The 24,121-nt window shown below is 53.4% G+C and overlaps 1 protein-coding gene across 4 annotated transcripts in view; it reads left to right on the forward strand.

The window, feature by feature from the left end:
* The window catches only part of ARHGEF2 (Rho/Rac guanine nucleotide exchange factor 2), a 210,371-nt gene that overhangs the window by 52,154 nt on the left and 134,096 nt on the right, over positions 1 to 24,121 (forward strand). For 2 of the 4 annotated variants that reach the window (XM_063946869.1, XM_063946872.1), the window contains exons 2-3: positions 11,082 to 11,198; positions 11,847 to 12,145. In XM_063946869.1, coding sequence (XP_063802939.1) covers positions 11,877 to 12,145 — 269 coding nt within the window. In that variant the 5' untranslated portion in view covers positions 11,082 to 11,198; positions 11,847 to 11,876. The remainder of the gene's footprint in view (positions 1 to 11,081; positions 11,199 to 11,846; positions 12,146 to 24,121) is intronic. The other 2 variants (XM_063946870.1, XM_063946871.1) reach the window with 1 other exon arrangement.

Consider the following 24,121-nt stretch of genomic DNA (forward strand, 5'->3'; position numbering starts at 1 on the left):
CTAATGGCTGTGAGAGGAGGCAGCGGTCTACCTGCTCTGGCCTGGTGGGAAATTAGACTGACATAGAGAACATTACACACGCGAGAGGACACGCTCCTCCCACATCTGTCTGCACCTGTTACATCTGCCCCCTGCAGCACGGTGTTACCCAGGGGCACAGTTACTGGCTCTGAGCTAGGAAACGCCCCCTCCTACATCTACCTCTCTCTGCACCTGTTACATCTGCCCCCCTGCAGCACGGTGTTACCCAGGTGCTCAGTTACTGGCTCTGAGCTAGGACACGCCCCCTCCTACATCTGCCCCCTGCAGTACGGTGTTACCCAGGTGCTCAGTTACTGGTTCTGAGCTAGGACACGCCCCTCCCACATCTACCTCTCTGCACCTGTTACATCTGCCCCCCTGCAGCACGGTGTTACCCAGGGGCACAGTTACTGGCTCTGAACTAGGACATGCCCCCTCCTACATCTATCTCTCTCTGCACCTGTTACATCTGCCCCCCTGCAGCACGGTGTTAACCAGGGGCACAGTTACTGGCTCTGAACTAGGACATGCCCCCTCATACATCTACCTCTCTCTGCACCTGTTACATCTGCCCCCCTGCAGCACGGTGTTACCCAGGGGCACAGTTACTGGCTCTTTGCTCCCACCTCAGTCTGGCCCACTGTCTCCTGGAGCCAGGGAGAGTAAGGGGTTAGTAATAATTATGTGGTGCCGTTTTGTCTACATCATCAGGTATATTCCTGCATGTGAGGGGTTTTTATTGTCCAAAAGAAAAATCCCTCTGAGGTACATTTTGTGCATCTGGAGTCATTTGTGTGTTACACAATCTGGAATTTGCTGACTAACTTTATTTTTTGGCACAAACTCCATTTTTGCATCAAATGCCCTGAAACATAATTTCCGGGTGCTACAAAATCTTGTTGCGGCACAAGATCAATCTGAGTCCTGTAAAGACATTTGGTAAGTACAGGGGTTAGCTACTGTGGGGTTAGGGTCAGGCTGCAGGGGTGGGGGGAGGTTAAGGATTGGCTGCTGCGGGGGGTGGGGGTCTTGATTCCGGACATTGGGATCCTGCTGTCAGTTTTCTGAGTGTCGGGGTCCCGACTACGAGGATTTTGTATCCAGCCCCATTTATGTTATGAATTGTCTGAGGATACCTGAAAACCAGCTTTTAGCTTCGGGTCATGCTCAGTTGTGTGTACACCTGTTATCAGATGGATCTTTTGCACCAAGTACAGATGTGTCCTCCTACATCCAGCCTCGATACGCCATGCACCGTGAGATACCTGCCAGGTCTCCTGCAACTCCATATTTTGCATCTTAGCCGCAGTGCAGCTAGAACGCACCAGGAGACTCTGCTGATTATGACACTGGTATATTGTGTGTGAATGAGTCTGTATGTGAAGCGGAACAGACACAGCTGCGCCCGCTGCATTGTAGCACTTCATATGCAGATCCAGAGACTGTCGCACACACACATACAAGTGTCACATGGTAAATCCGCACAGACCACTGGTGTGCCCTAGCCTCCGCGCGCTGTGGCTAAGATACATTGTCAGCAAGAGAGACGCCCGACGCTAGCATAGTCTCACTGCACCTGGCGCACCGAGAGTGGCTGTTTTGTGCAACTGCAGCAGTAATGTACAGTGCCGTGTAGACTGCACAAAGAGCATACTGTAGCACAGGATTCCTCCTTATCCTCTGAATATCTCAGGTCGAGCATTCATTTATAATGTACCGCCGTGTCTCAGTCAGCGGGGCTTTATAAAGGCATAATGTAGTGGGACAAGAATTTATTGTGTCCCCCCATCACCCCCTCCCTCCCTCCTACCACAAAGTGGTAAAACTCCTTTTACTGTCCCTGGTTGTAAAATGCTTTGGTTCTATGGTGTAAGAGCAATCACAGCACCAAGGCATTGTTGTCCTGCTGTATCCCCATGTCCTATGGCAGGTGGTATATACTTGTCCCTGTGCTGTATCTGACCCACAATGTCCATTTTACAGCTGGACGCTGACCGGCCATGGAGACTGGAGACTGAGTCCCGCACTGACGCACTGCGTCACACACAGCTAGGCCTCATTGTATTTCCATATCAACCGTAACTTACATAGCGCCAGCAGATTCCGGCGCACAGTACAGTAATAAAGCAAGACTTGGCGGTAGATTTACTAAAGGTTCTGTCTATTGTTTTCTAGGAGCCACAGAGAAATGGGTGTGGCTCATAGGGTCAACCACACTTAGGGCGACAGTGTCTTGGTCGACATGAGATTTATTTATTTATTTCTCTGACGTCCTAAGTGGATGCTGGGGACTCCGTCAGTACCATGGGGAATAGCGGCTCCGCAGGAGACAGGGCACAAAAGTAAAAGCTTTAGGATCAGGTGGTGTGCACTGGCTCCTCCCCCTATGACCCTCCTCCAAGCCTCAGTTAGATCTTTGTGCCCGGCCGAGAAGGGTGCAATCTAGGTGGCTCTCCTAAAGAGCTGCTTAGAAAAAGTTTTGTTAGGTTTTTTATTTTTAGTGAGTCCTGCTGGCAACAGGCTCACTGCATCGAGGGACTTAGGGGAGAAGGAGTGAACTCACCTGCGTGCAGGATGGATTGGCTTCTTAGGCTACTGGACACTAGCTCCAGAGGGACGATCACAGGTACAGCCTGGATGGGTCACCGGAGCCGCGCCGCCGACCCCCTTGCAGATGCTGAAGAGAGAAGAGGTCCAGAAATCGGCGGCTGAAGACTTCCCAGTCTTCTTAAGGTAGCGCACAGCACTGCAGCTGTGCGCCATTGCTCTCAGCACACTTCACACCAACGGTCACTGAGGGTGCAGGGCGCTTGGGGGGGCGCCCTGGGCAGCAATGAAAGTACCTATGCTGGCTAAAAATACATCACATATAGCCACTGGGGCTATATGGATGTATTTAACCCCTGCCAGGTTGTCAGAAAAACGGGAGAAGAAGCCCGTCGAAAAGGGGGCGGGGCCTATTCTCCTCAGCACACAGCGCCATTTTCCCTCACAGAACTGCTGGTGGGAAGGCTCCCAGGCTCTCCCCTGCACTGCACTACAGAAACAGGGTTAAAACAGAGAGGGGGGGCATTTTTGTGGCGATATTATTACATATTAAGATGCTATAAGGGAAAACACTTATATAAGGTTGTCCCTGTAAAATTATAGCGTTTTGGTGTGTGCTGGCAAACTCTCCCTCTGTCTCCCCAAAGGGCTAGTGGGGTCCTGTCCTCTATCAGAGCATTCCCTGTGTGTGTGCTGTGTGTCGGTACGTGTGTGTCGACATGTATGAGGACGATGTTGGTGAGGAGACGGAGCAATTGCCTGTAATGGTGATGTCACTCTCTAGGGAGTCGACACCGGAATGGATGGCTTATTTAGGGAATTACGTGATAATGTCAACAAGCTGCAAGGTCGGTTGACGACATGAGACGGCCGGCAAACCAATTAGTACCTGTCCAGGCGTCTCAAACACCGTCAGGGGCTTTAAAACGCCCATTACCTCAGTCGGTCGACACAGACACGGACACTGACTCCAGTGTCGACGGTGAAGAAACAAACGTATTTTCCATTAGGGCCACACGTTACATGTTAAGGGCAATGAAGGAGGTGTTACATATTTCTGATACTACAAGTACCACAAAAAAGGGTATTATGTGGGGTGTGAAAAAAATGCCTGTAGTTTTTCCTGAATCAGATAAATTAATTGAAGTGTGTGATGATGCGTGGGTTTCCCCCGATAGAAAAGGCGCTCACACGCTTATCAAAACAAGTGGCGTTACCGTCTCCAGATACGGCCGCCCTCAAGGAGCCAGCTAATAGGAGGCTGGAAAATATCCTAAAAAGTATATACACACATACTGGTGTTATACTGCGACCAGCGATCGCCTCAGCCTGGATGTGCAGCGCTGGGGTGGCTTGGTCGGATTCCCTGACTGAAAATATTGATACCCTTGACAGGGACAGTATTTTATTGACTATAGAGCATTTCTATATATACGAGGTGCACAGAGGGATATTTGCACTCTGGCATCATGAGTAAGTGCGATGTCCATGTCTGCCAGAAGATGTTTATGGACACGACAGTGGTCAGGTGATGCAGATTCCAAACGGCACATGGAAGTATTGCCGTATAAAGGGGAGGAGTTATTTGGGGTCGGTCCATCGGACCTGGTGGCCACGGCAACAGCTGGAAAATCCACCTTTTTACCCCAAGTCACATCTCAGCAGAAAAAGACACCGTCTTTTCAGCCTCAGTCCTTTCGTCCCCATAAGGGCAAGCGGGCAAAAGGCCAGTCATATCTGCCCAGGGGTAGAGGAACGGAAGAAGACTGCAGCAGGCAGCCCCTTCCCAGGAACAGAAGCCCTCCACCGCTTCTGCCAAGTCCTCAGCATGACGCTGGGGCCGTACAAGCGGACTCAGGTGCGGTGGGGGGGGTCGTCTCAAGAGTTTCAGCGCGCAGTGGGCTCACTCGCAAGTGGACCCCTGGATCCTACAAGTAGTATCCCAGGGGTACAGATTGGAAATTCGAGACGTCTCCCCCTCGCAGGTTCCTGAAATCTGCTTTACCAACGTCTCCCTCCGACAGGGAGGCATTATTGGAAACAATTCACAAGCTGTATTCCCAGCAGGTGATAATCAAAGTACCCCTCCTACAACAAGGAAAAGGGTATTATTCCACACTATTTGTGGTACTGAAGCCAGACGGCTCGGTGAGATCTATTCTAAATCTGAAATCTTTGAACACTTACATACAAAGGTTCAAATCAAGATGGAGTCACTCAGAGCAGTGATAGCGAACCAGGAAGAAGGGGACTATATGGTGTCCCTGGACATCAAGGATGCTTACCTCCATGTCACAAATTGCCCTTCTCACCAAGGGTACCTCAGGTTCGTGGTACAGAACTGTCACTATCAGTTACAGACGCTGCCGTTTGGATTGTCCACGGCACCCCGGGTCTTTACCAAGGTAATGGCCGAAATGATGATTCTTCTTCAAAGAAAAGGTGTCTTAATTATCCCTTACTTGGACGATCTCCTGATAAGGGCAAGGTCCAGAGAACAGTTGGAGGTCGGAGTAGCACTATCTCAAGTAGTTCTACGACAGCACGGGTGGATTCTAAATATTCCAAAATCGCAGCTGATTCCGACGACACGTCTGCTGTTACTAGGGATGATTCTGGACACAGTCCAGAAAAAGGTGTTTCTCCCGGAGGAGAAAGCCTGGGAGTTATCCGAGCTAGTTAGGAACCTCCTAGAACCAGGCCAAGTGTCAGTGCATCAATGCACAAGAGTCCTGGGAAAAATGGTGGCTTCTTACGAAGCGATTCCATTCGGCAGATTTCACGAAATAATTTTTCAGTGGGATCTGCTGGACGAATGGTCCGGATCGCATCTTCAGATGCATCAGCGGATAATCCTGTCTCCAAGGACAAGGGTGTCTCTTCTGTGGTGGCTGCAGAGTGCTCATCTACTAGAGGGCAGCAGATTCAGCATTCAGGACTGGGTCCTGGTGACCACGGATGCCAGCCTGAGAGGCTGGGGAGCAGTCACACAGGGAAGAAATTTCCAAGGAGTGTGGTCAAGTCTGGAGACTTCTCTCCACATAAATATACTGGAGCTAAGGGCAATTTACAATGCTCTGAGCCTAGGAAGACCTCTGCTTCAAAGTCAACCGGTGCTGATCCAGTCGGACAACATCACGGCAGTCGCCCACGTAAACAGACAGGGCGGCACAAGAAGCAGGAGGGCAATGGCAGCAAGGATTCTTCGCTGGGCGAAAAATCATGTGATAACACTGTTAGCGGTGTTCATTCCGAGAGTGGACAACTGGGAAGCAGACTTCCTCAGCAGGCACGACCTCCACCCGGGAGAGTGGAGACTTCATCTGGAAGTCTTCCACATGATTGTGAACCGTTGGGAAAGACCAAAGGTGGACATGATGGCGTCCCGTCTGAACAAAAAACTGGACAGGTATTGCGCCAGGTCAAGAGACCCTCAGGCAATAGCTGGGACGCTCTGGTAACACCGTGGGTGTACCAGTCGGTGTATGTGTTCCCTCCTCTGCCTCTCATACCCAAGGTACTGAGAATTATAAGAAGGAGAGGAGTAAGAACTATACTCGTGGCTCCGGATTGGCCAAGAAGGACTTGGTACCCGGAACTTCAAGAGATACTAAGAAGGGACTTGCTTCAGCAAGGATCATGTCTGTTCCAAGACTTACCGCGGCTGCATTTGACGGCATGGCGGTTGAACGCCGGATCCTAAGGGAAAAAGGCATTCCGGAAGAGGTCATCCCTACCCTGGTCAGAGCCAGGAAGGAGGTGACCACACAACATTATCACCGCATTTGGCGAAAATATGTTGCATGGTGTGAGGCCAGGAAGGCCCCCACGGAGGAATTTCAACTCGGTCGATTCCTACATTTCCTGCAAACAGGAGTGTCTATGTGCCTCAAATTGGGGTCCATTAAGGTTCAAATTTCGGCCCTGTCGAATTTCTTCCAGAAAGAATTGGCTTCAGTTCCTGAAGTCCAGAAGTTTGTCAAGGGAGTACTGCATATACAACCCCCTTTTGTGCCTCCAGTGGCACTGTGGGATCTCAACGTTGTTCTGGGATTCCTCAAATCACATTGGTTTAAACCGCTCAAATCTGTGGATTTGAAATATCTCACATGGAAAGTGACCATGCTGTTGGCCCTGGCCTCGGCCAGGCGAGTGTCAGAATTGGCGGCTTTGTCTCACAAAAGCCCATATCTGATTGTCCATTCGGACAGGGCAGAGCTGCGGACTCGTCCCCAGTTTCTCCCTAAGGTGGTGTCAGCGTTTCACCTGAACCAGCTTATTGTGGTACCTGCGGATACTAGGGACTTGGAGGACTCCAAGTTGCTAGATGTTGTCAGGGCCCTGAAAATATAGGTTTCCAGGACGGCTGGAGTCAGGAAAACTGACTTGCTATTATCCTGTATGCACCCAACAAACTGGGTGCTCTTGCTTCTAAGCAGACGATTGCTAGTTGGATGTGTAGTACAATTCAGCTTGCACATTCTGTGGCAGGCCTGCCACAGCCAAAATATGTAAATGCCCATTCCACAAGGAAGGTGGGCTCATCTTGGGCGGCTGCCCGAGGGGTCTCGGCTTTACAACTTTGCCGAGCTGCTACTTGGTCAGGGGCACACCCTGGCTGAGGAGGACCTGGAGTTCTCTCACTCGGTGCTGCAGAGTCATCCGCACTCTCCCGCCCGTTTGGGAGCTTTGGTATAATCCCCATGGTCCTGACGGAGTCCCCAGCATCCACTTAGGACGTCAGAGAAAATAAGAATTTACTTACCGATAATTCTATTTCTCGTAGTCCGTAGTGGATGCTGGGCGCCCATCCCAAGTGCGGATTGTCTGCAATACTTGTACATAGTTATTGTTACAAAAATCGGGTTATTATTGTTGTGAGCCATCTTTTCAGAGGCTCTGCTGTTATCATGCTGATAACTGGGTTCAGATCACAGGTTGTACAGTGTGATTGGTGTGGCTGGTATGAGTCTTACCCGGGATTCAAAATCCTTCCTTATTGTGTACGCTCGTCCGGGCACAGTATCCTAACTGAGGCTTGGAGGAGGGTCATAGGGGGAGGAGCCAGTGCACACCACCTGATCCTAAAGCTTTTACTTTTGTGCCCTGTCTCCTGCGGAGCCGCTATTTCCCATGGTCCTGACGGAGTCCCCAGCATCCACTACGGACTACGAGAAATAGAATTATCGGTAAGTAAATTCTTATTTTTTTTTAAATGTCGTTTTCTCCGTACAGTGACCGGGAACCCCAGTTAGTGCCCCGTGTCCCCTCACATGGCTCACTTGTCCCCTCACATGGCTCACTTGTCCCCTCACATGGCCCACTTGTCCCCTCACATGGCCCACTTGTCCCCTCACATGGCTCGTCCCCTCACATGGCTCACTTGTCCCCTCACATGGCTCACTTGTCCCCTCACATGGCTCACTTCGCTCACCATGCTTCGGGCAAGGTTGCTATTCCTAATCGTAGTCCACGTGGATCGCAAAGCATGAAAAAGGTATAAAAATGAATTTTTTTTTAAATCTCATGTCGACCTTCTGTCATGTCGAATAAAATCTTTTTCTCCACAAATGGAGAAAAGTAGAGGCGCTGTCATGTCGACCTAGAACATTTTGACCTAGAAACCATGTTGACCTACTTACTGTCGACCATTAGTGGTCGACCTAGAGACTGGATACCCAGAGGAATGAGCGCTAAAATCTGATTGGTTGCTACGGGCATCACCATTGTCTCTATCGTAGCTTCAGTAATTCCACCCATGGGTAATAACAGACCGAGGTAAGAGGGCCCTGCTTGCAGGCTAACAATCTATGTGGCCCTCTGGCTTCTGTATAACTACAAGTTCCATCATAGCATGAGCAGGCACTTGTTCCAGCACAACTGGGGACCTTTTCCTGACCTGCCCAAAATGACAGGCACAATGTGGCCTCCTATTGCCTCCTGTGGCCTTATGTTTCCATGAACACTACCATAGCCCAGAGCTCCACAATCTCTGCCATTGCAGGCCAGGTTTTAAGAATATCCATGGTTAAATCAAATTGACTGAGGTACTAATTAAGTCACCTCTGCTCAAGTGTGGATGGCCTTAAAACCTGGAGTGTAAGGCCAAATCTGGGAAACTCTGCAGCCTGTATTCTAGGCCTTGCACAGTGGAGTTGGCCAGTCAGTATGTACATACAGGAGGAATTCCGAGTCGCTCTGAAACATCTAGTGGGACAATTTCATTTTCAACCTAATTGAATAAACATTGCGATAGCAGTCACTGGATTTACCACAGCGGCCAGGAATAGGTGACTTCTGCAATGTGAGGGGGTGACAGATCAACAACAGGGCGTCAAAGGCCCGCACACGCAGCTACACCACCAGCGTGGGGGGCACTGTGGCATTATGTGAACTGGGGGCTCTGTGTGGCATAATGCGAACTGGGTATATAGTGAGGGCGGCTGGCGGAACTTCGTGCAACGCAGAGCTCAGCGTACACAGCGATCTGATCAGGCGCGTTTCGCCAAGAATGGAGACCACCTGCCCTAAGAGATATGTATGTGCGTATATGTACTGTGTGTGTGTATGTATGTATGTATGTATGTATATGTATGTGTATATATATATATATGTATGTATATGTGTGTGTGTGTATGTATATATATATATATATATATATATATATATTTGATGTATTGTAGTTTTCCCTTTGGCTCACCTGGGAGGCTGAGCTTTCTGTGGGCATGTTCCTCTCATACAGAGGTCCTGCGGGGTAATTAGCAGGGGTCCTGCCTCCATGAGTCAGCCTGGCTCTGCATTAATGGGCTGTGTGCCACGCTTCGGTGGTCGCGCCTTTGTGCCACTGATCAGGTCACCGCCCAGCTTGGGTTACATACAGAGACAAGTCACTGGCAATCCGCGTCACTCACTAGGGGAGGGGGACCTGTCTGTGAGACAGCAGTAATTAAACAGACCCCCCCCCCCCTGCTCCCTACCCCCCTCCTGCAAACTCCAATTATGGCTCACTGGAGCAGGACCCCATGGAAACCACAACACACACATCACAGCTGTAACCCTGTGAGACCCCTGACTCACTGAGAGTGACCGTTCCCTGCCTCCCAGGCCCAAACCTGTGAGACCCACTGAGAGTGACCGTTCCCTACCTCCCAGGCCCAAACCTGTGAGACCCACTGAGAGTGACCGTTCCCTACCTCCCAGGCCCAAACCTGTGAGACCCCCGACTCGCTGAGAGTGACCGTTCCCCATCTCCCAGGCCCGAACCTGTGAGACCCCTGACTCGCTGAGAGTGACCGTTCCCTACCTCCCAGGCCCAAACCTGTGAGACCCCTGACTCGCTGAGAGTGACCGTTCCCTACCTCCCAGGCCCAAACCTGTGAGACCCCCGACTCGCTGAGAGTGACCGTTCCCCATCTCCCAGGCCCGAACCTGTGAGACCCCTGACTCGCTGAGAGTGACCGTTCCCTACCTCCCAGGCCCAAACCTGTGAGACCCCTGACTCACTGAGAGTGACCGTTCCCTTCCTCCCAGGTCCAAAGCTGTGAGACCCCTGACTCTCTGAGAGTGACCTGTGAGACCCCCGACTCGCTGAGAGTGACCGTTCCCCATCTCCCAGGCCCGAACCTGTGAGACCCCTGACTCGCTGAGAGTGACCGTTCCCTACCTCCCAGGCCCAAACCTGTGAGACCCCCGACTCACTGAGAGTGACCGTTCCCTACCTCCCAGGCCCAAACCTGTGAGACTCCCGACTCACTGAGAGCGACCGTTCCCTGCCTCCCAGGCCCAAACCTGTGAGACCTCTGACTCACTGAGAGTGACCGTTCCCCTCCTCCCAGGTCCAAACCTGTGAGACCCCTGACTCTCTGAGAGTGACCTGTGAGACCCCCGACTCACTGAGAGTGACCGTTCTCTACCTCCCAGGCCCGAGCTGGCATTCTGCACAATGACCCAAAGTGTCACTCTCCTCACACTATGGCCGGTGACACGGTATTGTCACTGCAAGCTCATAAGGTGACGCCACACCGGCCTCCTCCCTCTCATTTGCATGACAGGCGCTTGGCACTTGGAAGGATCTCCGCGCCAATGAGCAGGAGGAAACGCATACGACCGTAAATATTATTATTACATTTTATTTATGAGGCGCCACAAGTGTTTCGCAGCGCCGTACATATCGGTAACCAATGTTTTTTTACCAGCTTGAACGTTAAATAATGTTTTGTTATTTCATTTATTTCATTAGCTGTGCTATTGATGGCCGATGGTTTAACACCCATCAGTAGGTGACTTAGGTGACTTATACATCGATGGCTGAGCGCTGCGTATGCGCAGAGCTCATCCATCGGACCGGCGCTTGCGATTTTTAATTGACATCAGGATGCAACCGTTAATGTTGTAGCATCAGTGGCGTCATTGGTTGCGGGGGAAAAACGCTCTCGCCATCGACCATAAACTATCGATGGTTGATGGAATGAGTAAATGCCCAGTGACTTATTGTCTTGTTTCCTTGTTTGCAGTAGACTTGGGAGCAGGACAGATGCGGCCGTGGCATAGACTGGACGTGGTTCCCCGGTGTACCCCATAACCCCGGCCTCTCACAGAATGCATCTTCTGATCCGACGCTCTTTTAGGAGGTATGTACCCACCATACGGCCACCAGTCTGCGTCCACTGTATTTGTGGAGCAAAAAAATAAGGGGGAGGGGGGGAGCTGCCGGATGACGTTAGCCCTAATGGCCTATTTTTACTCCGCGTCTTCAGTTTCCTCAGAATTTTTAAGTCTGCCTGAATTCTGGGATATAAAGTAATACGTGGAAAAGATTTCTGGAGGGTAAATCTGGGATAATTTAGGGAAAAGCCGAGAGTCACGTTGTTTGTGGGTCTCCAAAACTGTCTGGATACAGTATTCGCTCAGTCAGTCAGTCAGTCAGTCAGTCAGTCAGTCAGTCAGTCATTACATTCAGCACCCCTTGCAGGTTTAAGGAAAGTGTCATTTGCTTTCTGTGGGGCCTAATTGTAAGCACACCCGCTTTAGAATCTCCCTGGGATGGCTATGAAGGCGGTCTAGTCTCACCCTAATGGGTGTTGTGCGGATGTGGTTTGCTTCCGGCAGGGGTACGGCTAATTTCCAGTGGGCGATGTTGGCAGCTATGCTTTGTGAGGTAAAACGCTCCGGTATATGTGACACACGTAGACGTGGCCTGTTTATTGAATCCACGGTAGTATGTTTGTGGAAATGTTTCCCTGTTAAATCACCATATGCTAAATCTGTGTTCCCCGCAGTGCCTGGCGTGTGCAGCGAAGGGGGCGGGAATGAATAACGGAGAAGTCTTCACGCCGGGGGGTGACAGCGGGCCCTTCATGATGCGGGGCCACAAGCAGCGCTGCATGTCGGCTGTGGAGCCGCACACTCCTAGCGACGTGGACCTGCAGGACGAGGAGCAGGACAGGTTTCTGGGGGTCCCGCTGAGGAGGTACTGCAACCTGCGCTCCTCCGTCCACGTCCGGGACTCTTTCCGCAGACACAGCTGGGAGCCGGGCAAGAGACTCCAAGAGGAAGAGTCCAACTATGACCAGCTGAGGTAAGAATCCGCACAAAGACACATCCCACGGCGTAGGCCTGTTCGGTAACATGGCGCACCTGTGTTGTAACCCATAGCAACCAATCAATATCATCTTTCATCACATTGACTTGCACATAAAGACAACTGATGAGGGGGTTATATGCTTTATCACAAACCTGTGCAGCTTGTAGGTGGCCCACACAGTGTGTTTTTTGTTTTTTTTTACTACCCCCATCCTACTTTTTTGTAGTTTCACAACAGCGCAGTGTCTCCAAACAACCAGCAGGTGGCACCACAGCACCATGTACTCCGCAGTCTATGACAGTGACGCTGGCAAAGTGAACACTTACGCACAGGCTAATGAGCCTACAGAACAGAATGCAGCCCAAACCGATATTTCAGTACACCCTAGGGTGAATTTTTGTCAGAAGCCAATTAACCTACCAGTATGTCTTTGGAGTGCGAGAGGAAACTGGGTCACCGTGGGGAAAACGGTGCAAGAGAACATATAAACTCTGCACAGATAGTGCCATGAACTGGCAATTGAACTCTTGACCTCAGTGCTGTGAGACAGTAATGCTAACCACTACGCCAACTGTAGGGGCAGCTCAGGGTGAAGGCTTGACGGAGCATAAATGGAAGGCAGTTTTCTGTTCTCTCAGGCATTCACCCTGCGCTGCCCCTAGTGGCCGTGTGAATGCCCCTTGCAGTCGTCTTAGGGATCACTGAGCCTTTTTTAATAGTACTATTTTAGCTTCATTCTGATTTTGTCCAGCGACAGCCTAAGCAGAGGGGCGACGAGCGCTGATCGCGCGACACACCGTCCAAGCAGTGAAATGTAACCTATTGTGCTAAGTACCCCTCCCCCATCCTGCCCTGTATTGTGTTCCTTGCCTAGCAGTTCACACGCCTTTCAGCTCACAATCCTATCACTTATTCACAGAGTACACAGTTCCCGGGCTGTCCGTGTGCGTATTCCATGGGGTAGCTAATCGCAACACGCCACGCTGTGCAAACAGCTGCAGTGACACATTAACACAAAGTGTAGGCACGCAAGGCAATAAATCACTACACAACACAAAACATTTATATACACAATAACTGGAACACAAAGTTCCAGGATGACTCTTGTTATAAACCTGAATACCTGCGCCAACTGCGGAACAAAATAATGACACTTCATAATGGCTAATAAAGACTTCATTCTGGGAAAAGGGAAATATTGAATATTGTCCATGCTATAACCTTAGATAATTATACATGATAGATAGGAGGGAATGTAGTTATAATGTGGTCAGTGATGATGGCGGCATAGTTAAAATGTTGACATTGAACATGTCGGCAAGTGCAGAATGTCAACGTGCTCAGTGTCGACATCGGACATGTTGAATGTCGACATTCTGCACAGGCCGGCAGCGGAGGGTTAGGGTTAGGCTACGGGAGGGATAGGGTTAGGTGCTAGGGTCAGGCTGCAGGAGGGGTAGGGTTAGGCGCTAGGGTTAGGCTGCGGGGCGATAGGGTTAGATACTAGGGTTAGGTTTAGGCTGCAGGAGGGGGAGGGTTAGGCTGCAGGAGGGGGAGGATTAGGTGCTAGGGTTAGGCTGCAGGAGGGGGAGGGTTAGGTGCTAGGGTCAGGCTGCAGGAGGGGGAGGGTTAGGTGCTAGGGTTAGGCTGGGGGAGGGGGAGGGTTAGGTGCTAGGGTTAGGCTGGGGGAGGGGGAGGGTTAGGTGCTAGGGTTAGACTGCAGGAGGGGGAGGATTAGGTGCTAGGGTTAGGCTGTGGGAGGGATAGGGTTAGGCACTAGGGTTAGGTTTAGGCTGCAGGAGGGGGAGGGTTAGGTGCTAGGGTTAGGCTGCAGGAGGGGTAGGGTTAGGTGCTAGGGTTAGGCTGCAGGAGGGGGAGGATTAGGTGCTAGGGTTAGGCTGTGGGAGGGATAGAGTTTGGCACTAGGGTTAGGCTGCAGGAGGGGGAGGATTAGGTGCTAGGGTTAGACTGCAGGAGGGGGAGGATTAGTTGCCAGGGTTATGCTGCAGGAGGGGGAGGGTTAGGTGCTAGGGTTAGACTGCAGGAGGGGGAGGGTTAGGTGCTAGAGTTAGGCTGCAGGAGGGGGATGATTAGGTGCTAGGGTTAGGCTGCAGGAGGGGGAGGGTTAGGTGTTAGGGTTAGGCTGCAGGAGGGGGAGGGTTAGGTGCTAGGGTTAGGCTGCAGGAGGGGGAAGGTTAGGTGCTAGGGTTAGGCTGCAGGAGGGGGATGATTAGGTGCTAGGGTTAGGCTGCAGGAGGGGGAGGATTAGGTTTTAGGGTTAGACTGCAGGAGGGGGAGGATTAGGTGCCAGGGTTAGGCTGCAGGAGGGGGAGGGTTAGGTGCTAGGGTTAGGATGCAGGAGGGGGATGATTAGGTGCTAGGGTTAGGCTGCAGGAGGGGGAGGATTAGGTGCTAGGGTTAGACTGCAGGAGGGGGAGGATTAGTTGCCAGGGTTAGGCTGCAGGAGGGGGAGGGTTAGGTGCTAGGGTTAGACTGCAGGAGGGGGAGGGTTAGGTGCTAGAGTTAGGCTGCAGGAGGGGGATGATTAGGTGCTAGGGTTAGGCTGCAGGAGGGGGAGGGTTAGGTGTTAGGGTTAGGCTGCAGGAGGGGGAGGGTTAGGTGCTAGGGTTAGGCTGCAGGAGGGGGAAGGTTAGGTGCTAGGGTTAGGCTGCAGGAGGGGGATGATTAGGTGCTAGGGTTAGACTGCAGGAGGGGGAGGATTTGGTGCCAGGGTTAGGCTGCAGGAGGGGGAGGATTAGGTGCTAGGGTTAGGATGCAGGAGGGGGATGATTAGGTGCTAGGGTTAGGCTGCAGGAGGGAGAGGATTAGGTGCTAGGGTTAGGCTGCAGGAGGGAGAGGATTGGGTGCTAGGGTTAGGCTGCAGGAGGGAGAGGATTAGGTGCTAGGGTTAGGCTGCAGGAGGGGGAGGGTTAGGTGCTAGGGTTAGGCTGCAGGAGGGGGATGATTAGGTGCTAGGGTTAGGCTGCAGGAGGGGTAGGGCTAGGTGCTAGGGTTAGACTGCAGGAGGGGGAGGGTTAGGTGCTAGGGTTAGGCTGCAGGAGGGGGAGGGTTAGGTGCTAGGGTTAGGCTGCAGGAGGGGGAGGGTTAGGTGCTAGGGTTAGGCTGCAGGAGGGGGAGGGTTAGGTGCTAGGGTTAGGCTGCAGGAGGGGGAGGGTTAGGTGCTAGGGTTAGGCTGCAGGGGGGGGAGGGTTAGGTGCTAGGGTTAGGCTGCAGGAGGGGGAGGGTTAGGTGCTAGGCTTAGGCTGCAGGAGGGGGATGATTAGGTGCTAGGGTTAGGCTGCAGGAGGGGGAGGGTTAGATGCTAGGGTTAGGCTGCAGGAGGGGGAGGGTTAGGTGCTAGGGTTAGGCTGCAGGAGGGGGAGGGTTAGGTGCTAGGCTTAGGCTGCAGGATGGGGATGATTAGGCACTAGGGTTAGGCTGCAGGAGAGGGAGGGTTAGGTGCTAGGGTTAGGCTGCAGGAGGGGGAGGGTTAGGTGCTAGGGTTAGGCTGTGGGAGGGATAGGGTTAGGCACTAGGGTTAGGCTGCAGGAGGGGGAGGATTAGGTGCTAGGGTAGAGGCTGCAGGAGAGGGAGGGTTAGGTGCTAGGGTTAGGCTGCAGGAGGAGGAGGATTAGGTGCTAGGGTTAGGCTGCAGGAGGGGTAGGGCTAGGTGCTAGGTGCTAGGGTTAGGCTGCAGGAGGGGGAGGGTTAGGTGCTAGGGTTAGGCTGTGGGAGGGATAGGGTTAGGCACTAGGGTTAGGCTGCAGGAGGGGGAGGATTAGGTGTAGGGTAGAGGCTGCAGGAGGGGGAGGGTTAGGTGCTAGGGTTAGGCTGCAGGAGGGGTAGGGCTAGGTGCTAGGGTTAGGCTGCAGGAGGGGGAGGATTAGGTGCTAGGGTTAGGCTGCAGGAGGGGGAGGATTAGGTGCTAGGGTAGAGGCTGCAGGAGGGGGAGGGTTAGGTGCTAGGGTTAGGCTGCAGGAGGGGGAGGATTAGGTGCTAGGGTTAAGATGCAGGAGGGGGAGGGTTAGGTGCTAAGGTTAGGCTGCAGGAGGGGGAGGATTAGGTGCTAGGGTAGAGGCTGCAGGAGGGGGAGGGTTAGGCACTAGGGTTAGGCTGCAGGAGGGGGAGGATTAGGTGCTAGGGTAAGGGCTGCAGGAGGGGGAGGGTTAGGTGCTAAGGTAAGGCTGCGGGAGGGAGAGGGACAGGGGGGGTGATTCAGATCTGATCGCTGGGCTGCTAATTTTGCTGTCCTGCGAGCATATAGTCGCCGCCTGCAGGGGGAGTGTATATTCAACGTGCAAGTGTGCGATCCCATGTGTACACTGAGCTGCTAAAATCCAGTGTGTGCAGTCTCTGCGCAGTCACGGTGCATACGCATGCGCTGTTATGATCTGATCGCCCGCTGTGCGAAAAAACGCGCAGCAGCGATCAGAGCTGAATGACCCCCAGGGTTAGGTACCAGGGTTAGGTTTAGGCTGCCGGAGGGTTAAGGTTTGGCACTAGGGTTATGGTTAGGTACCAGGGTTAGGTTTAGGCTTCAGGAAGGGTAGGGTTAGGTGCTAGGGGGAGAGTAAGGCACTAGGGTTATGGTTAGGTACCAGGGTTAGGTTTAGGCTTCAGGAAGGGTAGGGTTAGGTGCTAGGGGGAGGGTAAGGCACTAGGGTTATGGTTAGGTACCAGGGTTAGGTTTAGGCTTCAGGAAGGGTAGGGTTAGGTGCTAGGGGGAGGGTAAGGCACTAGGGTTATGGTTAGGTTTAGGCTTCAGGAAGGGTAGGGTTAGGTGCTAGGGGGAGGGTAAGGCACTAGGGTTAGAAACTAGGTAGGGATCCCAGGACATTTTTTCAATCCCGGGTATTGGGATTGAAAAATGGTCAATCCCAGGATACCCAGGATTGGCTTTTTTGCTTTGTGTCCACCTCGTCCCCCCCACTCGGAACATTTTAACTCGCCATACTGCGGGGGCGGTTGACGAGCAGCTGACTGTGTAGCGTGACCTCTGACTACACGTCACGCTGTGCAGGGGTAGCCGGGAGGAGGGAGCCGGGCAGCATTGAGTGTCCTGGGGATGCGCAACGCTGCCCGGTAGTAAAAAAAAACACACCAAGGGCCTCCTGATCCCTCAATCCCCGGGTTTGGAGGTTCCAATACCGGGATTGAATTATGGCCGATTATTGGCCTAAATCCAGGGATACGCTGATCCCGGGATTGGCCACCCTAGTACTAGGGTTAGATTTAGGCTTCATGAAGGGTAGGGTTTGGCACTAGCATTTGGGTTAGGCTGCAGGAGGTGTAAGGTTTGGTACATTAGCAAAGGGTTAAGGTTAGGCTATGCAAGTGGAGGGGTACGGTTAGGCACTAGGGGTAGGGTAAGGCTACAGGAGGAGAGTTAGGCTGTGGAAGGGAAGGTTAGGCACTAGGGGGAGGGATGGTGTTAGGTTACAGGAGGAGGGTTAGGCTGTGGAAGGGAAGGTTAGGCACTAGGAGGAGGGATGGTGTTAGGCTACAGGAGGAGGGTTAGGCTGTGGAAGGGAAGGTTAGGCACTAGGGGGAGGGATGGTGTTAGGTTACAGGAGGAGGGTTAGGCTGTGGAAGGGAAGGTTAGGCACTAGGAGGAGGGATGGTGTTAGGTTACAGGAGGAGGGTTAGGCTGTGGAAGGGAAGGTTAGGCACTAGGGGGGGATGGTGTTAGGTTACAGGAGGAGGGTAAAGCTGTGGAAGGGGGGGTTAGGCACTAGGGGGAGGGATGGTGTTAGGCTACAGGAGGAGGGTTAGGCTGTGATAGGGAAGGTTAGGCACTAGGGGGAGGGATGGTGTTAGGTTACAGGAGGAGGGTTAGGCTGTGGAAGGGAAGGTTAGGCACTAGGGGGAGGGATGGTGTTAGGTTACAGGAGGAGGGTTAGGCTGTGGAAGGGGGGGTTAGGCACTAGGGGGAGGGATGGTGTTAGGCTACAGGAGGAGGGTTAGGCTGTGGAAGGGGAGGTTAGGCACTAGGAGGAGGGATGGTGTTAGGTTACAGGAGAAGGGTTAGGCTGTGGAAGGGGAGGTTAGGCACTAGGGGAGGGTAAGGCTACAGGAGGAGGGTTAGGCTGTGGAAGGGAAGGTTAGGCACTAGGGGGAGGGATGGTGTTAGGTTACAGGAGGAGGGTTAGGCTGTGGAAGGGAAGGTTAGGCACTAGGGGGAGGGATGGTGTTACGTTACAGGAGGAGGGTTAGGCTGTGGAAGGGAAGGTTAGGCACTAGGGGGAGGGATGGTGTTAGGTTACAGGAGGAGGGTTAGGCTGTGGAAGGGGAGGTTAGGCACTAGGGGGAGGGATGGTGTTAGGTTACAGGAGGAGGGTTAGGCTGTGGAAGGAAAGGTTAGGCACTAGGGGGAGGGATGGTGTTAGGTTACAGGAGGAGGGTTAGGCTGTGGAAGGGAAGGTTAGGCACTAGGGGGAGGGATGGTGTTAGGCTACAGGAGGAGGGTTAGGCTGTGGAAGGGGAGGTTAGGCACTAGGGGGAGGGATGGTGTTAGGTTACAGGAGGAGGGTTAGGCTGTGGAAGGGAAGGTTAGGCACTAGGGGGGGATGGTGTTAGGTTACAGGAGGAGGGTAAAGCTGTGGAAGGGGGTTTAGGCACTAGGGGGAGGGATGGTGTTAGGTTACAGGAGGAGGGTTAGGCACTAGGGGGAGGGATGGTGTTAGGTTACAGGAGGAGGGTTAGGCTGTGGAAGGGAAGGTTAGGCACTAGGGGAGGGATGGTGTTAGGTTACAGGAGGAGGGTTAGGCTGTGGAAGGGAAGGTTAGGCACTAGGGGGAGGGATGGTGTTACGCTACAGGAGGAGGGTTAGTCTGTGGAAGGGAAGGTTAGACACTAGGGGGAGGGATGGTGTTAGGTTACAGGAGGAGGGTTAGGCTGTGGAAGGGGAGGTTAGGCACTAGGGGGGGATGGTGTTAGGTTACAGGAGGAGGGTTAGGCTGTGGAAGGGGAGGTTAGGCACTAGGAGGAGGGATGGTGTTAGGTTACAGGAGAAGGGTTAGGCTGTGGAAGGGGAGGTTAGGCACTAGGAGGAGGGATGGTGTTAGGTTACAGGAGGAGGGTTAGGCTGTGGAAGGGAAGGTTAGGCACTAGGGGGAGGGTTGGGCTACAGGAGGAGGGTTAGGCTGTGGAAGGGGAGGTTAGGCACTAGGAGGAGGGATGGTGTTAGGTTACAGGAGGAGGGTTAGGCTGTGGAAGGGAAGGTTAGGCACTAGGGGGAGGGATGGTGTTAGGTTACAGGAGGAGGGTTAGGCTGTGGAAGGGGAGGTTAGGCACTAGGGGGAGAGATGGTGTTAGGTTACAGGAGGAGGGTTAGGCTGTGGAAGGGGAGGTTAGGCACTAGGAGGAGGGATGGTGTTAGGTTACAGGAGGAGGGTTAGGCTGTGGAAGGGAAGGTTAGGCACTAGGGGGAGAGATGGTGTTAGGTTACAGGAGGAGGGTTAGGCTGTGGAAGGGGAGGTTAGGCACTAGGGGGAGGGATGGTGTTAGGTTACAGGAGGAGGGTTAGGCTGTGGAAGGGAAGGTTAGGCACTAGGAGGAGGGATGGTGTTAGGTTACAGGAGGAGGGTTAGACACTAGGGGGAGGGATGGTGTTAGGTTACAGGAGGAGGGTTAGGCTGTGGAAGGGAAGGTTAGGCACTAGGGGAGGGATGGTGTTAGGTTACAGGAGGAGGGTTAGACACTAGGGGGAGGGATGGTGTTAGGTTACAGGAGGAGGGTAAAGCTGTGGAAGGGGGGGTTAGGCACTAGGGGGAGGGATGGAGTTAGCGCTACAGAAGGAGGGTTAGGCTGTGGAAGGGAAGGTTAGGCACTAGGGGGAGGGATGGTGTTAGGTTACAGGAGGAGGGTTAGGCTGTGGAAGGGAAGGTTAGGCACTAGGGGGAGGGATGGTGTTAGGTTACAGGAGGAGGGTTAGGCTGTGGAAGGGGAGGTTAGGCACTAGGGTGAGGGTAAGGCTACAGGAGGAGGGTTAGGCTGTGGAAGGGAAGGTTAGGCACTAGGGGGAGGGATGGTGTTAGGTTACAGGAGGAGGCTTAGGCTGTGGAAGGGGAGGTTAGGCAATAGGGGGAGGGTAAGGCTACAGGAGGAGGGTTGTGCTGTGGAAGGGGAGGTTAGGCACTAGGGGGAGGGATGGTGTTAGGTTACAGGAGGAGGGTTAGGCTGTGGAAGGGAAGGTTAGGCACTAGGGGGAGGGATGGTGTTAGGTTATAGGAGGAGGGTTAGGCTGTGGAAGGGGAGGTTAGGCACTAGGGGGAGGGGTGGTGTTAGGTTACAGGAGGAGGGTTAGGCTGTGGAAGGGAAGGTTAGGCACTAGGGGGAGGGATGGTGTTAGGTTACAGGAGGAGGGTTAGGCACTAGGGGGAGGGATGGTGTTAGGTTACAGGAGGAGGGTTAGGCTGTGGAAGGGGAGGTTAGACACTAGGGGGAGGGATGGTGTTAGGTTACAGGAGGAGGGTTAGACACTAGGGGGAGGGATGGTGTTAGGTTACAGGAGGAGGGTTAGGCTGTGGAAGGGAAGGTTAGGCACTAGGGGGAGAGATGGTGTTAGGTTACAGGAGGAGGGTTAGGCTGTGGAAGGGGAGGTTAGGCACTAGGGGGAGGGATGGTGTTAGGTTACAGGAGGAGGGTTAGGCTGTGGAAGGGAAGGTTAGGCACTGGGGGAGGGATGGTGTTAGGTTACAGGAGGAGGGTAAAGCTGTGGAAGGGGGGGTTAGGCACTAGGGGGAGGGATGGAGTTACGCTACAGGAGGAGGGTTAGGCTGTGGAAGGGAAGGTTAGGCACTAGGGGGAGGGATGGTGTTAGGTTACAGGAGGAGGGTTAGGCTGTGGAAGGGGAGGTTAGGCACTAGGGGGAGGGATGGTGTTAGGTTACAGGAGGAGGGTTAGGCTGTGGAAGGGGAGGTTAGGCACTAGGGTGAGGGTAAGGCTACAGGAGGAGGGTTAGGCTGTGGAAGGGAAGGTTAGGCACTAGGGGGAGGGATGGTGTTAGGTTACAGGAGGAGGCTTAGGCTGTGGAAGGGGAGATTAGGCAATAGGGGGAGGGTAAGGCTACAGGAGGAGGGTTGTGCTGTGGAAGGGGAGGTTAGGCACTAGGGGGAGGGATGGTGTTAGGTTACAGGAGGAGGGTTAGGCTGTGGAAGGGAAGGTTAGGCACTAGGGGGAGGGATGGTGTTAGGTTATAGGAGGAGGGTTAGGCTGTGGAAGGGGAGGTTAGGCACTAGGGGGAGTGGTGGTGTTAGGTTACAGGAGGAGGGTTAGGCTGTGGAAGGGAAGGTTAGGCACTAGGGGGAGGGATGGTGTTAGGTTATAGGAGGAGGGTTAGGCTGTGGAAGGGGAGGTTAGGCACTAGGAGGAGGGATGGTGTTAGGCTACAGGAGGAGGGTTAGGCTGTGGAAGGGGAGGTAAGGCACTAGGGGGAGGGATGGTGTTAGGTTACAGGAGGAGGGTTAGTCTGTGGAAGGGAAGGTTAGACACTAGGGGGAGGGATGGTGTTAGGTTACAGGAGGAGGGTTAGGCTGTGGAAGGGGAGGTTAGGCACTAGGGGGGGATGGTGTTAGGTTACAGGAGGAGGGTTAGGCTGTGGAAGGGAAGGTTAGACACTAGGGGGAGGGATGGTGTTAGGTTACAGGAGGAGGGTTAGGCTGTGGAAGGGGAGGTTAGGCACAAGGGGGGGATGGTGTTAGGTTATAGGAGGAGGGTTAGGCTGTGGAAGGGGAGGTTAGGCACTAGGGGGAGGGATGGTGTTAGGTTACAGGAGGAGGGTTAGGCTGTGGAAGGGAAGGTTAGACACTAGGGGGAGGGATGGTGTTAGGCTGCAGGAGGAGGGTTAGGCTGTGGAAGGGGGGGTTAGGCACTAGGGGGAGGGATGGTGTTAGGCTGCAGGAGGAGGGTTAGGCTGTGGAAGGGGGGGTTAGGCACTAGGGGGAGGGATGGTGTTAGGTTACAGGAGGAGGGTTAGGCTGTGGAAGGGGAGGTTAGGCACTAGGAGGAGGGATGTGTTAGGTTACAGGAGGAGGGTTAGGCTGTGGAAGGGGAGGTTAGGCACTAGGAGGCACTAGGAGGAGGGATGGTGTTAGGTTACAGGAGGAGGGTTAGGCTGTGGAAGGGGAGGTTAGGCACTAGGGGGAGGGATGGTGTTAGGTTACAGGAGGAGGGTTAGGCTGTGGAAGGGGAGGTTAGGCACTAGGGGGAGGGATGGTGTTAGGTTACAGGAGGAGGGTTAGGCTGTGGAAGGGGAGGTTAGGCACTAGGGGGAGGGATGGTGTTAGGTTACAGGAGGAGGGTTAGGCTGTGGAAGGGAAGGTTAGGCACTAGGGGGAGGGATGGTGTTAGGTTACAGGAGGAGGGTTAGGCTGTGGAAGGGGAGGTTAGGCACTAGGGGGAGGGATGGTGTTAGGTTACAGGAGGAGGGTTAGGCTGTGGAAGGGAAGGTTAGGCACTAGGGGGAGGGATGGTGTTAGGTTACAGGAGGAGGGTTAGGCTGTGGAAGGGGAGGTTAGGCACTAGGAGGAGGGATGTGTTAGGTTACAGGAGGAGGGTTAGGCTGTGGAAGGGACGGTTAGGCACTAGGAGGAGGGATGGTGTTAGGTTACAGGAGGAGGGTTAGGCTGTGGAAGGGGAGGTTAGGCACTAGGGGGAGGGACGGTGTTAGGTTACAGGAGGAGGGTTAGGCTGTGGAAGGGGAGGTTAGGCACTAGGGGGAGGGACGGTGTTAGGTTACAGGAGGAGGGTTAGGCTGTGGAAGGGGAGGTTAGGCACTAGGGGGAGGGTTAGGATCCGGGAGGGGTAGAGTTAGGCCTTAGGGGGGAGGGTTAGGATCAGGGCCGGTTCTACTCCTTGTGGCGCTCAGTGCGAAAGTTTCCACTGCCCCCCGCAGCAAAACAGTTAGTGTGCAAAAAAATAGGGGCATGGCTTCATAGGGGAGGGGCGTGGCCACAGTTATGCACCCTGTAGATATGCCCCCAGTAGCTGTGCCCCCAGTAGTTGTGCCCCCTCTTTCTTTGCTCCCTGTCGTGCCTCGTTTCTTTGCCCCCAGTAGTTGTGCCCCGTTTCTTTGCTCCCAGTAGTTGTGCCCCCTCTTTCTTTGCCCCCAGTAGTTGTGCCCCGTTTCTTTGCCCCAGTAGTTGTGCCCCCTCTTTCTTTGCCCCCAGTAGTTGTGCCCCCTCTTTCTTTGCTCCCAGCAGTTGTGCCCCATCTTTCTTTGCCCCCAGTAGTTGTGCCCCCTCTTTCTATGCCCCCAGTAGTTGTGCCCCCTCTTTCTTTGCCCCCAGTAGTTGTGCCCCCTCTTTCTTTGCCCCCAGTAGTTGTGCCCCTTCTTTCTTTGCTCCCAGCAGTTGTGCCCCCTCTTTCTTTGCTCCCAGTAGTTGTGCCCCCTCTTTGCTCCCAGTAGTTGTGCCCCCTCTTTCTTTGCCCCCAGTAGTTGTGCCCCCTCTTTCTTTGCCCCCAGTAGTTATGCCCCCTCTTTCTTTGCTCCCAGTAGTTGTGCCCCCTCTTTCTTTGCTCCCAGTAGTTGTGCCCCCTCTTTCTTTGCCCCCAGTAGTTGTGCCCCCTCTTTCTTTGCCCCCAGTAGTTGTGCCCCCTCTTTCTTTGCTCCCAGCAGTTGTGCCCCCTCTTTATTTGCTCCCAGTAGTTGTGCCCCCTCTTTGCTCCCAGTAGTTGTGCCCCCTCTTTCTTTGCTCCCAGTAGTTGTGCCCCCTCTTTCTTTGCTCCCAGTAGTTGTGCCCCCTCTTTCTTTGCTCCCAGTAGTTGTGCCCCCTCTTTATTTGCTCCCAGTAGTTGTGCCCCCTCTTTCTTTGCTCCCAGTAGTTGTGCCCCCCTCTTTCTTTGCTCCCAGTAGTTGTGCCCCCTCTTTCTTTGCTCCCAGTAGTTGTGCCCCCTCTTTCTTTGCTCCCAGTAGTTGTGCCCCCTCTTTCTTTGCTCCCAGTAGTTGTGCCCCCTCTTTCTTTGCCCCCA

The sequence above is a fragment of the Pseudophryne corroboree genome, chromosome 12 (assembly GCF_028390025.1).
Source record: "Pseudophryne corroboree isolate aPseCor3 chromosome 12, aPseCor3.hap2, whole genome shotgun sequence".
Taxonomy (NCBI): domain Eukaryota; kingdom Metazoa; phylum Chordata; class Amphibia; order Anura; family Myobatrachidae; genus Pseudophryne; species Pseudophryne corroboree.